General features: G+C 55.7%; 1 protein-coding gene across 11 annotated transcripts; it reads left to right on the top strand.

Annotated features, from left to right (window-relative positions):
* The first annotated feature begins 7,476 nt into the window (after positions 1-7,476).
* On the top strand, positions 7,477-16,270 carry PLD4 (phospholipase D family member 4). Of its 11 annotated transcripts, none has more exons than XM_055287968.2 (11): positions 7,477-8,047; positions 10,178-10,267; positions 10,707-10,900; positions 11,784-11,967; positions 12,345-12,465; positions 13,016-13,143; positions 13,780-13,980; positions 14,783-14,922; positions 15,047-15,212; positions 15,294-15,390; positions 15,800-16,270. In XM_055287968.2, exons 1-11 carry the CDS (start codon positions 8,021-8,023, stop codon positions 15,997-15,999), a joined length of 1,548 nt encoding a protein of 515 aa, XP_055143943.1. In that variant the 5' UTR covers positions 7,477-8,020; the 3' UTR covers positions 16,000-16,270. The 11 variants fall into 11 exon arrangements, with proteins under 11 accessions (XP_055143943.1, XP_055143945.1, XP_063501508.1 ...); XM_055287970.2 differs by having other exon boundaries at positions 7,876-8,047; positions 14,810-14,922; XM_063645438.1 differs by having other exon boundaries at positions 8,000-8,047; positions 10,101-10,267.

The raw sequence follows: 16,270 nt of genomic DNA, 5'->3' as shown, positions 1-16,270 counted from the left end.
TTTAAAGATCCATGGATTCCTCAGTAAGTAGCTGAGTCCAGGTCTGGTGCGAGAAATGTGTAATAAGATAAGGCTGGAACATCTTGTTGTGGCAGAAAGCAGCTGAATTAAGATGCATAGATTATTGGAATAATGAAAAAAGAATATAGTGGCCAGAACGATGGATTTTGTTAGTGGAGTAATGAAGCTGTGATTATGCAGGAAGATTTCCTTCTTTATTCAGAAATGCATACTCAAGTATTTAGAGGTAAAATATCATTTATCTCTGCCCATTACTTTTAAATTTTCCAGCAAAAATGATGAAAGAGCTCCCACTGACCAGAGAATGATGACTGAACTGGATCAAAACACATTAAATATATAATAATCCATGAGTCCACAATGATACATCAAGAAGTCAAAGAAAGAAAGCTAAAGCAAAAAGCAAACAAAAACTCATCTGCCACCATCAGAGACAGCCCACTGCACAAACCCCTTACCCTGAAAATTGGTAATTAGAGAGAAAGATTCAAGCTTTTCTCCTGCCTCGCCAGCAAGAACTACACATATGTTGCAAGTATTGCCGACTCAATTCCAGGCCGCTGCAATGTCACATAAACGTTTTAGTTTTCCAGTGCGTACAAAAGCTATCTTTACACTTTACCGTAGTCTAGTAAGTGTACAATACCATTAAGTTGAAAAAAAAACTACGTACCTTAATTTTAAAAGATCTTATTGCTAAAAAATGCTAAGAATCATCCGAGCCTGCGGGGAGTTGTTATCTTTCTGCCGGTGAGGCTCTCGCCTCAGTGTTGACGGCTGCTGACTGACAGGGTGGTGCTTGCGGAAGGCTGGAGTGGCTGTGGCAGTTTCTTAAATAAGACAACAATGAAGTTTGCTGCATCAGTGGACTCTTCCTTTTGTGAAAGCTGCGCTCCCCACGATTCAAGTACAGATGGTCCCATCTAAGGACAGTTCGACTTCCTGATCTTTCAACTTTATGATGGTGCACAATGATGCACCTTCAGTGGAAACCATGCTTTGAGCACCCACACAACCATTCTGTTTTCACTTTCAGTGTAGTATTCAGTAAGTTACACAAGGTATTAACACTTTATTATAAAGTGGGCTTTGTGTTAGGTGATTTTGCCCAACTCTAGGGTGAAATCATATGCCTGTTGGCCATGTTTTTTGTTTTTTGTTTTTTTTTTTTTTTGAGACGGAGTCTTGCTCTGTTGCCCAGGCTGGAGTGTAGTGGTGCCATCTCAGCTCACGCAACCTCTGCCTCCCAGGTTCAAGCGATTCTCCTGCCTCAGCCTCTTGAATAGCTGGGACTAGAGGCACCTGCTACCATGCCCGGCTAATTTTTGTATTTTTAGTAGAGACAGGGGTACACCATATTGGTCAGGCTGGTCTCAAACTCCTGACCTCAGGTGATCCATCTGCCTTGGCCTCCCAAAGTGCTGGGATTACAGGCCTGAGCTACCAAGCCCGGCCTTTGTATATCTGCTTTTCAGAAATGTCTGTAAGTTGGCCAGGTGCCGTGGCTCACTCCTGTAATCCCAGCACTTTGGGAGGCCGAGGAGGGCAGATCACAATGTCCGAGTTCAAGACCAGCTTGACAAACACGGTGAAACCCCATCTCTACTAAAAATACAAAACTCAGCCCGGCTTGGTGGCGCGTGTCTGTGGTCCCAGCTACTCTGTAGGCTGAGGCATGATAATCCCTTGAATCTGGGAGGCAGAGGTTGCAGTGAGCCAAGATTGCATCACCAAGCTCCACCCTGGGCAACAGAGCAAGACTCCGTCTCAACAACAACAACGACAACAAAAAGAAATGTCTGCAAGTGTTCTGATCACGTTTAAGGTCAGGCTATGCTATGATGTTCAGTAAGTTAGGGGTATTAAATGCATAATGCATTTTCTTTTGAGACAGAGTCTTTTTCTGTTGCCCAGGCTGGAGTTCAGTGGTGCAATCTTGGCTCACTGCAACCTCTGCCTCCCGAATTCAAGGGATTCTCATGCCTCAGCCTACAGAGTAGCTGGGACCACAGGCACACACCAACATGCCCAGCTAAGTTTTGTATTTTTTGTAGACACAGGGTTTTGCCATATTGCCCAGGCTGGTCTTGAATTCCTGGGCTCAAGTGATCTGCCCACTTCAGCCCCCCAAACTGTTGGGATTAGAGGCGTGAGCCACCTCACCCAGCCTGCATTTTTGACATGATATATTCTTAATTGATACATAATTTTTGTACATATTCACGGGGTACATGTAAGATTTTATTACATGCATAGGATGTGTAATGATTAACTCAGTATTTAGGGTGTCCATCACTTCAAGTATTTGTCATTTCTATGTGTTGGGAATATTCCAAGTCCTCTCTTCCAGCTATTTTGAAATAAACAATACATTGTTGTCAACTGTAGCTACCCTACTCTGCCATCAAACATTAGACTTATTCCTTCCATCTCACCGTGTATTTGTACTCATTAAGCATCCTCTTTTGTCCTCTCCCTCCACCGGAAGGAAATAATGTACACAGTTGGTCCATTTTCAAGACAAAGTGCCTTAAATCGGCTTAGGTCAGCAAACTACAGAAGAAACAGGATGTACTAGGCCCCTGGTTGGATAGCCAATGCCTGCTTGTCGCCCACCCCCCCACCACCTACTTAAGTTGCCCTCACCCAAACCAAAGAAGTTTGGTCTAAGATGAAAGTTTACTAGCCTGTAAAATAGCTTGCTTTGTCTGTTCTTATCAGCCTGCCCAGCTACTTAGGTCATAAGTCAAATACTTGAAGAGCCCCTGAGCTAACTAGGATTGCAATGCATTGTGGGCTGCAACAAAATGCAGCAAGACAACTCTAAAGAAAACACCTGAAGTCCCTACCCAACAACCAATAGGTGATGTCCAGGAAGGTTGTGACCCCATAGTACTCTGCCTATGAGGAACCGGGGGAGGGACCTGCACACGAGGGGATAAATTGCTTGTTGAAACTGTGCTGGGTGTGCTTGCCCACCAGACACCCAATCTTGCAAGACTGTCATTAAAAGTCTCACTTTGGCTGTTCTCCGGGTCTCTAGGTCCATTCTTTGGGTTTGGATGGGTGAGTTTGTTTCTCACACACCCACGCACCCTTCCTAGACTCTGGGATCTATCGTTCTATTCTCTACCTCCAGAGGTCAACTTTTTTCACTCCCACATGTGAGTGAGAACATGCGATATTTGTCTTTCTGTGCCTGGCCTATTTCTCTTAACATAATGACCTCCAGTTCCATCCATGTTGCTGTCAATGACAGGATTTCATTCTTTTTATGACCAAACAGTATTCCATTTTGTGTGTGTGTATATATATATATCATATTTTCTTTATCCATTCATCCATTGATAGGTTGATTCCATATCTTGGCTACTGTGGGTAGTGCTGCAGTAAGCGTGGGAGTACAAGAATCCCTTTCACGTACTGATTTCCTTTCCTTTGGATAAATACTCAGTAGTGGGATTGCTGGATCATATGGTAGTTCTATTTTTAGTTTTTTGAGAAACTTCCATACAGTTCTCCACAATGGCTTCACTAATTTACATTCCCACCAACGGAGCATAAGAGTTCCCTTTTCTCGGCACCCTTGCCAGCATTTATTTTTTGTCTTCTTGATAACACCAGTTCTAACTGGGGCGAGATGATATCTCATTGTGGTTTTGATCTGCATTTCCCTGATGACCAGTGATACTGAGATTTTTCTCATATGCCTGTTGGCCATTTGTATGTCTCTTGAGAAATGTCTATTCAGATCTTTTGCCTGATTTGTTTTTTCAAGACTGAGTTTCGCTCTTGTTGCCCAAGCTGGAGTGCAATGGCACGATCTCGGCTCACTGCAACCTCAGCCTCCCGGGTTCAAGCGATTCTCCTGCCTCAGCCTCCCCAGTAGCTGGGATTACAGGCGCCTGCCACCACGCCCAATTAATTTTTTGTATTTTTAGTAGAGATGGGGTTTCGCCATGTTGGCCAGGCTGTTCTCAAACTCCTGACCTCAAGTGATCTGCCTGCCTTGGCCTCCCAAAGTGCTGGGATTACAGGCGTGAGCCACTGTGCCTGGCCTATTTATTTTTTAAACAGTGTCTTGCTCTGTCACCCAGACTGGAGTGCAGTGGCATCATATTGGCTCACTGCAACCTCTGCCTCTCAGGTTCAAGTGATTCTTCTGCATCAGTCTCCCAAGTAGCTGGGACTACAGGCATGCGCCACCATGCCTAGCTAATTTTGTATTTTTAGTAGAGATGGGGTTTCATCAAGTTGGCCAGGCTAGTCTCAAACTCCTAGACTCAAGTGATCTGCCCACCTCGGCCTTCCAAAATGCTAGGATTATGAGCTACTGCACCTGGTCACATTTAAAAAATTTTTTTTTTAGCAACAGGGTCTCACTGTATTGTGCAGGCTGGTCTCAAACTCCTGGTCTGGAGTGATTCTCTCACCTTGGCCTCCCAAAATTCTGGGATTGCAGGCATGAGTCACCTTGCCCAGCCTGCTGGGAGTTTTTATCATGAAGAAGGGGTGTCGAATTTTATCACATGCCTTCTCTGCATCTATTGAGATGATCATACAGTTTTTGTCCTTTAATCTGTGATTTGACATATTGCATGTATTGATTTGCATATGTTGAACCATCCTTGCATCCCCAGGATAAATCCCACTTAGTCATAATGTATTATCTTTCGATGTGCTATTAGATTCAATTTGCTAGTATGTTGTTGAGGATTTTTGTGTATCTATTCGTCAGGAATATTGACCTGTAGTTTTCTTTTTTGTTGTTGTGTCCCTGCCTGGTTTGAGTATCAGGGTAATGCTGGCCTCATAGAATGGGTTAGAGAGAATTCCCTCCTCTTCAGTTTTTTGGAACAGTTTAAGGAGAAATGGTATTAGTTCTTTTTTGTAAGTTTGGTAGAATTTACTAGTAAAGCCATCTGGTCTATAGGCCTTTTGTGTTGTTGTTGGGAGATTTTTATTACTGTTCCAATCTCATCACTCCTTATTGATCTGTTCGGGTATTTTGTTTCTTCCTCATTCAATCTCGGCAGCCACGTGTGTCCAGGGATGTCTCCATTTCCTCCAGGTTTCCAGTTTGTGAGTGTATAATTTCTCATGTAGTCTCTGGTGATCTTTTGTATTTCTGTGATATCAGTTGTAATGTCTTTTTTTTGTTTCTGGTTTTGGTTATTTGGGTTGTCTCTCTTTTTTTCTTCATTATCAACTTAGAATATTTTCAGCTTCCATTTACAATGGGCTTATCAGGACATAGCTCCACCATGAGGTGAGGCGTGTCTGATGTGCTTACGGTGGGGTTGAAGTGCTCCCACAAGCCTGCTCTGACAGTCTGTACTGCTTTGGGGTAAAAAAAAAAAAAACACCTTAGCTCTGCTGACAAATAATAAGTCATATTTTCCCACAAAGATAATTTTTGAAATAACAAAGGAAATTAAAGAAAAAATGTTTTGGCCAGGCGCGGTGGCTCACGCCTGTAATCCCAGCACTTTGGGAGGCCGAGGCGGGCAGATCATGAGGTCAGGAGATCAAGACCATCCTGGCTAACACGTGAAACCCCGTCTCTACTAAAAATACAAAAAATTAGCCAGGCACAGTGGCGGGCACCTGTAGTCCCAGCTACTTGGGAGGCTGAGGCAGGAGAATGGCATGAGCCCGGGAGGCAGAGCTTGCAGTGAGCCGAGATTGCACCACTGCACTCCAGCCTGGGCGACAGAGCGAGACTCCATCTCAAAAAAAAAAAAAAAAAAAATGTTTTGCTTCATGGGAAATCCCCAAAGTCCCTCCCCACACCCCATGGGACCCAAGGGCCCTAGACCTCAGGGTGGGGCCTGCAGCGCAGGGAGGAGAGCTGGCAAGAAGCTGCCCTCAGGTGGGTCCTGGCCACACAGCCAGCCTCGGAGCCACTGAGGGGCTTGCTCTGGGCCCCGAGTCTAGAGGCCCCTTCCAGCCTCAATCTTTCTTCCAGGGTAAGCAGCCTGAGGGGCCAAGAGGACAGTCCACCGAGACCTGAGCCCAAGGCCCAGGACTCCCTGCTTAAACGTCCCCAAACCTGGATCTGTCCTCCCGAGGTAGAGCTGCCGGAGCTGCACCCAGTCCTGCTGGCCTGAGGGGCAGCCAGTGGAGGCGACGTGGTGGTTTTCTGGGGCTGCAGATGAGCTTGGACCCACGGGCTGGGTGTAGCACGTGGGCTCACTGAGGCCTCTCACAATGTGGGGAAATCGGAGAGGGGGCTGGCTGGGGCTGGCCCTCCTGCAAGGACTTCTGAGAGTGCTCCAAGGAGCCCTGGGGCCCTCCACTTGCCCCTGGACTTCCAGGCCCTCACACACCACTGTTGTCAAGACAGAAGAGACTGGGCGCTGTGGTTCACGCCTGTAATCCCAGCACTTTGGGAGGGCGAGGCGGGTGGATCATCTGAGGTCAGGAGTTCGAGACCAGCCTGGCCAACGTGGTGAAACCCCGGCTCTAATAAAAAATACAAAAATTAGCCAGGCGTGGTGGCAGGCGCCTTAATCCCAGCTACTTGGGAGGCAGAGGCAGGAGAATCATTTGAACCCGGGAGACAGAGGTTGCAGTGAGCTGAGATAAAGCCATTGCACTCAAACCTGGGGTACAAGAGCGAGACTTCTCTCAAAGGAAAAAGAAAAAAAAAAGAAGAGAACCTGTTCTGTCTAACTGCCTTTAGCTTGAGTGCAGGGAAGGCACCCTCCCTTCATACTCATGCCCCAGCCCTGCAAATATCACAGCAGGATCCACCTAGCTGCCCCTCCCCATACCCAGAGTAACCCTCACCCAGAGTCCCTGGAGGACCCAACCCTCGGGGGCATGCCTGGGGAACAGCTGCATTCAGGCATCCAGCAACCCAGCCAGAGGGCAGGGGCTCCCCAACCATGGCCGGGAGGTAAGGGCTGACCCCAAGGCCAAATCGGAGCAGCAAGAAGGTGAAGGGAGACCTGGGACGGGCTAGGGAGAGGCTGGATCTCTTCCTCATTCACTTCCTGGCCCACCCAGACTGGCCCCAGGGGTGCAGTTTACAGGCCCCACCCTCGGGAACTGCACCCTCCTGACTGGTGTCCTGCAGTCACCCTGAGGCCAGCACCTTGGACCCCTGCCCTACATAGGCCTTACAAGGAGGAGCCAGGGTGGACACCCAGACCTCATTGAAAGCAGCGGTGTTCTCAAGGTCCCAGACCTTACTCAGGGACCCCAGTCAGGGGTGGGGAGTGGGAGGCAGAGCCCCTTGCTGGGAGCTTCTAGCCAGGCCTACCTTTTCAGATATGCCACTGAGCGGCCCCAGGTTTGTTCTCCAGGATAAAGACCCTAGTTACCTCCACTGCTCAGCCTCCCTTGCAGCTAAGTGTAGCCATGTGACTAAGTTTTAGATCAAGTTCCAGATCACAGATAAGTGGAAGTGCCCTGTGGGACTTCCAGGAAGTCTCCTCTGGGACGTCCCTTATTCTCTGCTAAGAACACAGAGGCAATGGCTGAGCTCCAGCAGCCACTGTGGGGCCTTGAAGGCAGGGATCCTAGGGACTGGGATCTGAGAGCCTGGCTCCCGATGGCAGTGGAGCAATGCCATTACCTCTAGCAAGGCCATCTCTAGCCTGCCAGCCCCTGGACCTGCTTAGTGTTCAAGAGTAATGAACGGCCTTGCTGACGCCACTGTTCCTTAGGTCTCTGTGGCCTGTAGCTGAGCTTGACTCTGATTCGTAGGCCCATAACTGGAGGGTCTCTACCTCGAGGGAGTGGGGTGTAGATTTTTCCTGGAGGTGAAGGTTTTCAGCCTTACCCTCTAGCCCGCCCACCCAGCTCCAGCCGTCTGTTTCTGTCTCGGATGAGAGGCGGCCTCTCAGGACAAAGAGGAAGTAGCTGGAAGGGGAAGGAGCCAGCTGCAGGGAGGAGGAGGTGAGCTGCAGAGAAGAGGAGGTTGGCGTGGAGCACAGGCATCACCAAGCTTGCCCTGTGAGCTGAGGGCCTGCAGTCTGCGGCTGGAATCAGGATGGACACCAAGGCAGGACCCCCAGAGGTATGTGCCAATGAGGCCAGGGCAGCTGAGAAAAGCCAGGCCTGGGGAAGGGGCTGCTGTCTGCCTCCCTATGGCCTCAGCCTCCCAGCAACCCCAGGTCCAGAGAGTCACGCAGCCTCCAGCTAGTCCTGTAGATGACTCGCTCCTTCCCCAGCCCGTGCAGCTGGGATAACCAGGGCCCTGGCTCTCCAGCCAGGTGACAGCTGGGCCCTCTGCCTCAGCCTGGGACTGGCAGCCGTGCCTAATGCCCTGCAGGGCAGGAAATCTGGCACCTTCAGCCATGACCTCTGATGTCTGCAGGGTCTTACACTATCTACCATGGGACCAGGGGGCTACAGCCCTACTCTGCAGGGGTCTCTCAGCTTGAGCCAACCTGGCTAGAGGGCCTCCCAGGTTTCATTGCAGGAGGAGGGGGCGAGGCGCTCTGGGGTCTATAGTCCTGGGAGGGGCCTTGGACAGGCTCCAAGTCTGAGACGGGGCCTGCAAGAGGCAGGGCCTCTGTGCTCTGAGCTGCCCGTCTGCGTGGAGCATTTAAGGGAGCGAGGGCCCTCTCTGGTGAGGGCAGGGAGGGTGCGGAGCAGCTGTCCAAGAACAGCCCTGGCACCTTGTTGCCCAGCCACAGCCCAGGATTCCATGTTTCCTCTCATTGACCAGCCACAGCCCAGGATTCCATGTTTTCTCTCCTGAGAGTTAGTGGGGGAGGGCAAAGGCCCAATGCTGGGCCCTGAATCCCCGGGGACGGTGGGGACACGGTGGGCACCCTGAGGTCTCCTCTGTGGGGTCGGGGGAGCATCCCCCAGAGTTCAGCTCTGGGGTGGGGGCGGCACCCGACCCACCTCTGCAGACCCCCCAGTGTGGGGGGAGTTGGGTCGCAGTGACTTGGCCTGAGTCCCCTGTCCCCACACTTGGTTTATGCTTCTACCCCCAATCCCCCATAACGCTTGGTCTCCAGGACAGACACAGCCCTGGCGTTTCCACCCCATGCTGAGGCAGGCCAGGTTCTCAAAGCCCTCAGCCCTGACCCATGGGAGGATAGCCCAGACGAACCCCAGAGGCCTGGAGGCTGAGCTGGCTGCTCCTGGGTGGATAGATGACCCACAGAGCCCCTGGGTCCCAGTGCCCAGCCTGGCTGCAGACACTGGCACTCAGCACTGCCCAGGCCCAGGCCCCAAACCTTGGAGACCTTCCCATCCCAGCCAGGAGCCAGCCAGCTCCTGCCTTGGTGGATGTCTCAGTCAGAGGCTGGCCAGCCAGGTGACCATGCTGGGCACAGACCCCTCCCTGCACCCAGGGAGGGTGCCTCTGTACTTGTGAGGCACCCTTCCCCCATGGTGGCACCTGGGGCAGCCTGACTGCTTGCTTTGGGGGTAGGAGTGGGGGTGGGAGCCCACATCCCACGGGGCCCAGATGGCCTGGCTCCCAGCTCCTTGTGGGGTGACCACTCTGAGGAGACAAGGCGAGTCCCTGCAGCAGAGGACAACCCCCTCCCCCAGCAGTGCAGGGGTCCCACTCCGCCGCCATCTCTGCCCTCTCCACGCCTAGCCTCTCCAGCCAGGGTGCTGCCCACCTGCCCCCTCTGACCTGTGGCTCTCAGGAGGGGCTGCCGTGGGGCCAAGACAGGAGCCCAGCCCAGGAGGGAAGCAGTTATTTATAGGCCAGCAATAAGAGGACCAAGCGACAAAAGCAGAAATGGCACTTTCAGATGCAGTTTCAGTTGTGGTTGAAACAGGGAACTGAGATGCAAAAACCTAGATACTCACTGAGTAGGAGACCCTGAAAGGGGAGACACAGAAAGCCGGGGCATGTGGTCAGGCACAGACGCCCACCCCGCCCCTCATGCTTGGCCCAGGCTCAGCCCTGGGGACCGCCTTAGCAGCAGTCCCTCCGGCTTGGCCAGGGGGACAGGGCAGGTGACATGTGGCCGGCTGCTGGCTCCAACACCCACACGGCTTGTCCTTGTGGAAAGCACACCCCCAACATCCAGGGTGTGACCTCGGGCATGAGTGGGCGGCTTTTGGGGGCTTATGTGGGTGTCTGTGCACGGTGTCCCCAGGGCCCAGCTGGCCAGGCACTGAGGGGCAGTTGTGGGCAGAGCTGGAGCTGCTGGTGATGCCAGGCTGCCCTGTGCAGATGCTGAAGCCTCTTCAGAGAGCAGCAGTGGCCCCCACGTGGCCATGCTCCATGACGCCCCGCCGCCCGTGGGACAGACAGGCTGGCACGGTAGGACTGGGGGGCCCCAGGGAGGAGGCGGCTGGGATCAATGGCCTTTCAAGAGCTCTGAGCCAGAGTGGAGAGGACACAGGCAGCCTTGAGGGGGCCTCCAAGCAGAGGTGCCCTGACTGGTGGGCAAGGGAAGCCTCCCTGGGCTGCTCCAGACCTTCCCTTTATCCGCCTGCTGGAGGTGCTGGGGACAGCCAGTTACCACGAGCCACAGCATTGCAGAGTGGGCTGCAGGCCCCCTGACCCCCACCACCACCCTGCGCTGGGGGTCTTCTCTGTATCACCCTCCCCTCTCCCTTGTCCACCCTAGTCCCCCCCAGCGGCAGCCCAGGTCCGGGAAGTCAAGACGGTCTGTCTCAGCACTGGAGGGGCCATCTTGGCCCAGCCAGAAGTCAAGCTCCCACCTGTCTGGTGACCCTGCGGGTGCTGCCCCATCCAGTTGCAGGTCCTGGGAGCACTGGCTGTGCTGTGTCTGGGCTCCATGGCTCTTATCTACCTCCTGTGGCAAGTGCCCCATCCTCCCACCTGGGGCCAGGTGCAGCCCAAGGATGTGCCCAGGTCCTGGGGGCATGGTTCCAGCCCAGCTTGGGAGCCCCTGGAAGCGGAGGCCAGACAGCAGAGGGACTCCTGCCAGTAAGTGGGCCCATGGAGGCCTGCGGGGGCAGGTCTCAGTTTGGGGCTGCTGCCTGTGTTTCTGCCCTTGGATCTGCCCATGAGATAAGGGCGGCCCTCTACCAGCTGCTCTAGGAAGGTGCAGGTCACCAGGGAGGGCCACAACCATATGAGCTGGAGTGGGGGCTGGGGACGGGGCAGGCATGTGGTGCTTTTTGCAGCAAGCAGAGGCTGCCACCTGGGGGCTCTGACAGGCTGGAGAACACTGCCTGTGCTGAGGCTCACCCCCTCAGTCCTTCCACCCCTGGGGGGTAATGTCACTGTCTCCTCCCGCCCCTCAGCCTTCCCTCCCACCCTTCTTTCCCTGCGGTTGGGGTACTGGAATCCCAGGACTGCCCTGGAGGAACCTGTTGGGCCATCCTGCACACATCCCCTGGAAACGGGAGCTCACCTGCCCCTGGCCCAACCTTTCCCTTCCAGGCCAGCTCTGGCCACCACCAAGGGCTTCCACACCAGGAGGCCACCCCAGACTCCAGACTCCACAGCTCTGCTCTACTCTGCCTGGCTTCAGGAGCAGCTGCTCCCTGTAGGCAGTGCCTCAGGGCTGGGTGGGGCCAGGACCCCCCAGTCTAGCCTGCTCTGGACCAGGCAGCCCCTCTCAGGCTCCTTCCCAACTTGCTCCTGGGTGTCCCCACCCCAGCAGCATGCTGGGCTCAGGCCCACCCTGCCCAGTCTGTTTTGTTGCCTATACCTTAAACCCTTACCCTGCACACTTGGCCTGGGCTCATCCCAGGGGCCACCTGAGCAACAGTTGCTCTGGCTTGGCAGCGGGATGGGGCAGGTGATGTGAGGCAGGCTGGGGGCTCCCGCACCCATACTGAGCCCAGTGTGGCCCTCTCCACAGGCTTGTCCTTGTGGAAAGCATCCCCCAGGACCTGCCATCTGCAGCCGGCAGCCCCTCCGCCCAGCCTCTGGGCCAGGCCTGGCTGCAGCTGCTGGACACTGCCCAGGAGAGCATCCATGTGGCTTCATACTACTGGTCCCTCACAGGGCCCGACATCGGGGTCAACGACTCATCTTCCCAGATGGTGCGCCCCGCCCTGGCCCCACCGCATCCTGGTGCTGGAAACACAGCAAGTCAGGCTGCCCATCTATGCAGGCGTCTCGGGCACCAGGCCCGGGGGCTCAGCTCGGTGGTAGGGTCTAGCATGGAACAGGGATTAGGCCGCTCCTTTGGGGGCTCTAAGGGCAGAGGTGTCAAGGAGCTGGGCCTCTGGGTGATTAAACACTCAGACTGTGCCTGGTGCAGTTTGGCTGTCACCAAGGGTCATCCAGATACTTGACCTGACCTTGCGCCGTGGGCAGTCAGTCATAGGTGGGCCTCCTGAGGAGGGCATGGGTCCCAGTGGGGGTGCGGAGGAGAGGGCGCCTGAGGTCAGCTCTCATGGCTGGCCTGGCCTTGCAGGGAGAGGCCCTTCTGCAGAAGCTGCAGCAGCTGCTGGGCAGGAACATTTCCCTGGCTGTGGCCACCAGCAGCCCAACACTGGCCAGGAACTCCACCGACCTGCAGGTCCTGGCTGCCCGAGGTGGGTACCTGCACCATGCTGGGCCCCACTGCCCTAGCGTCAGGCATGGGCTGTCTGGCTGGCACCATGGGACAAGGAAAAGGAGTGGGGGTGGGAAAGGTGTCCTGGACTTCCCTAGGACACCCCAGGAGGGCAGGACCCAGGGCTCTGAGGTCCTTTGAGTCAGCTTCACCTAGGCACAGGGCTGGTTCCAAGGAACCAAAAGTACCATTTTCCACAGGGCAGAGCATGGGTGGCCTTGGAGCCCTGCTGAGCCCAGCAGCTGACCTGTGGGTGGAGGCTCAGGCTGGGACCTCTGGCTGGGGAGCGAGAGGCCATGGGCAGTCACCACAAAAGCAGGCTCTGGAGCTGAGCTGCCCAGAGGGATCCTGGGCCAGTCTATCCCTCAGTGTCCTCACCTATAAAATGGGGATGAGGATAGCAGCAGCTTAGTAGGACTGTTGTGAGGACATCTGAGTCAACCCCACTGTCAAGAGCTTGGGGTCAGGCTCACCATGAAGCTGGCACTTAGCAAGACCTAGTTCATCCCATTGCCTGAACTCTCCACCAGGTGCCCATGTACGACAGGTGCCCATGGGGAGGCTCACCAGGGGCGTTTTGCACTCCAAATTCTGGGTTGTGGATGGACGGCACATATACATGGGCAGTGCCAACATGGACTGGCGGTCTCTGACGCAGGTGAGTGCCAGGGCCCTAACACAGGAGGCCTGCCTGAAACTTTTCCCCTCCTGCACTCCTGGGGACTTGGCCTGACATCTCAGTGGGTCTGGAGAAAGTCGTGTAGTCCTGTTTACAATTCACCATGGTAGAAACAATCGGAGACTGGTCTAATAAATGATGGAATTCTACACAGCCGCTGAACTCATGCTGTGGAATCACATTGAATGACATGGAAAGATGTTCAAGTCACATTACCCAGGGAAGCATGCAGATTACAAAACACAAGCCTTTTTAGGAAAAGCAATGCATGAAAAATGTGTCAGAATGGTCATGGCAAAGGCAACCATGGTTATCGCTTGACAGTGGGATTAAGAATGATCCCATTCTTAATGCCTTGATGCATTTTCTATTGTTTTTGTAATAAACATGCATTGCTTTGATCATTGGAATACAATGTTCAAAAACGCAGGCACCCGCTGGGCACTCCTCCCACCAGCACACTCTATTACAGATTCCTACAGGCAATGCTTCCCACAAGTGGGGACCAGTTGGGCAGGGGCTGCACCTGCCCCAGCATCCCTGGCCTGGGTGGAGTGGGGTGGAGGCCCCGCAGAGGGGTTTTTCTCCCACAGCGCCTGACTTTGGTCCCTGCAGGTGAAGGAGCTTGGCGCTATCATCTATAACTGCAGCCACCTGGCCCAAGACCTGGAGAAGACCTTCCAGACCTACTGGGTGCTGGGGGTGCCCAAGGCTGTCCTCCCCAAAACCTGGCCTCAGAACTTCTCATCTCACATCAACCGTTCCCAGCCCTTCCACGGCCTCTTTGACGGGGTGCCCACCACTGCCTACTTCTCAGTAAGACGGGTTGAGAAGGAGCCTATCAGAGGCCCCTGTTCTACCCTGGCTGGCCAGACCCACAGGGAGCCCTCTGGGCTGGCCCTGCAGACACCAGCAGCATCAGCTGGGTCCTCAGGCAGCCAGCACCATGGGTGGGGCCGTGGCCCTGGGGTGAGCAGCAGGCTGGCATCAGCAGGCTCTGGGCTGTGCCTGGAGGCAGGCTTAGCTCCAGGAGGACAGCTGGTCAGCACCATCCCTGGGAAACAGGCCGCCTGGGAGGTGGTGGGAGGACCTGGGGCCCTGGGAGTCTCCAGACTGCTGGGCGAGGCCAAGAGGCTTAGCTGTGCACTGGAGAGGGAGGGGAACCCCACTTGCTCTTCGGGGAAGGAAGGGAAGAGTGAGGAGTGGGCAGATCCTCCTTTATCAGCCCACGGGGGTGGGGGTGGACAGCCCTCCAGCCAGCCGAGGGACTGGTCTGTAGTAGAGGCTGTATCAGAACAAGGGGAGCCTCCCTAGATGGGGGTGGGGGTGGCACCCTGAAGGGAGTGGAGAAGCTTCCCTGTGGCCAGGAACTGTTTCTGGGAGATCAATCCAGCCTGGAGCCCAGGGTGGTCCAGCTGCTTCCCCACTCTCTCTGCCAGGCCTCAGAGCCAGTCCCCAGGACCCCTGTTGAGCCGATCCCTTCTTTCCTCACATTTCCAGGCACCTGGGCCCCCTCCCTCCACCACCACATGGGGCCTCTTGGGTGGTGCATGGTGGGGTCACAAGTCCAGGATGGGCTGGGCTGGTAGAGCCTTCAGGAATCCCTCTCCCATCACAGGCGTCGCCACCAGCACTCTGTCCCCAGGGCCGCACCCGGGACCTGGAGGCGCTGCTGGCGGTGATGGGGAGCGCCCAGGAGTTCATCTATGCCTCCGTGATGGAGTATTTCCCTACCACGCGCTTCAGCCACCCCCCCAGGTATGTCTGAGTGGGAGGCGGGCGGCCTGCTCTGCTGACGGGCAGCTCCTGGACACGTCCCCTCCTGCTGGGACCTCTGCCCCGCCCGGCTTGTAAGCAGAGCCCCGTCCCTCCCCACACCAAGGTACTGGCCGGTGCTGGACAACGCGCTGCGGGCTGCAGCCTTCAGCAAGGGCGTGCGCGTGCGCCTGCTGGTCGGCTGCGGACTCAACACGGATCCCACCATGTTCCCCTACCTGCGGTCCCTGCAGGCGCTCAGCAACCCCGCGGCCAACGTCTCTGTGGACGTGGTGAGGGCGCGTTCCCGGCCGGGCGTGGGGAGGGCGGCCCGCCCCCCGCCCTTCCTGACGCGCTGCCTCTGCTCCCCTAAGAAAGTCTTCATCGTGCCCGTGGGGAATCATTCCAACATCCCATTCAGCAGGGTGAACCACAGCAAGTTCATGGTCACGGAGAAGGCAGCCTACATAGGTGAGCGGGAATAGATCACGGCGGGCGGGCCCCAGGGTGGCCAGGCACGGGCGAGGGAGGCACTGGCTTTGTGACCGGCGTGGACACCTCAGGACAGCGGGGCTGCTGCTGAAGAGGGACGGGGTCTCCATGGAGTTCCGGGGACCAGGCCACCCGCCTGTCACCTGGCCCCACAGGGCCCCAGAACACTGAGTCAGGACGCCTGTCCCCGAGTGATGAGGGTGGAGTTCCACCGCGACCAGCTGTGCCTCCCGCACCTAAGCGAGGGGCTTCCCCGGCTGGAGTCTGATGACAGTGGAGGGGCCAGCTGCCAACCGTCCCCAAACCCGTAGCCGGGCCTGGCGCTGAGCGGGCTGCAGAGGGGCCTGTGAGAGCCGGCGCCCCAGTGTCTCCTCCGTCCTCCCCGCAGGCACCTCCAACTGGTCGGAGGATTACTTCAGCAGCACGGCGGGGGTGGGCCTGGTGGTCACCCAGAGCCCTGGCGCGCAGCCCGCGGGGGCCACGGTGCAGGAGCAGCTGCGGCAGCTCTTTGAGCGGGACTGGAGTTCGCGCTACGCCGTCGGCCTGGACGGACAGGCTCCGGGCCAGGACTGCGTTTGGCAGGGCTGAGGGGGGCCCCTTTTACTCTCGGCGACACCGCCCCGCACCCGCCCTCCCATCTGACCCCGGCCTGGGCTTCAGCCGCTTCCCCCGGCAAGTAGCTCGGGTCCGCACTGCGCCAGGAGCCGCCTGCGACCGCCCGGGCGCCACGAACCGCCCGCCTGCTCTCTGATTTCCGAGTCCAGCCCCCCTAAGCCCCACCTCCTCCAGGGAGCCCTCCAGGAGGCCCCTTCCCTGACTCCTGGCCCACAGGCCAGGCCTAAAAAACACTCGTGGCTTC

This window comes from Symphalangus syndactylus, chromosome 8 (assembly GCF_028878055.3).
Source record: "Symphalangus syndactylus isolate Jambi chromosome 8, NHGRI_mSymSyn1-v2.1_pri, whole genome shotgun sequence".
Taxonomy (NCBI): domain Eukaryota; kingdom Metazoa; phylum Chordata; class Mammalia; order Primates; family Hylobatidae; genus Symphalangus; species Symphalangus syndactylus.
Note: the sequence above shows the minus strand (reverse complement) of the source record. Positions and strands in the feature narration are given on the sequence as shown.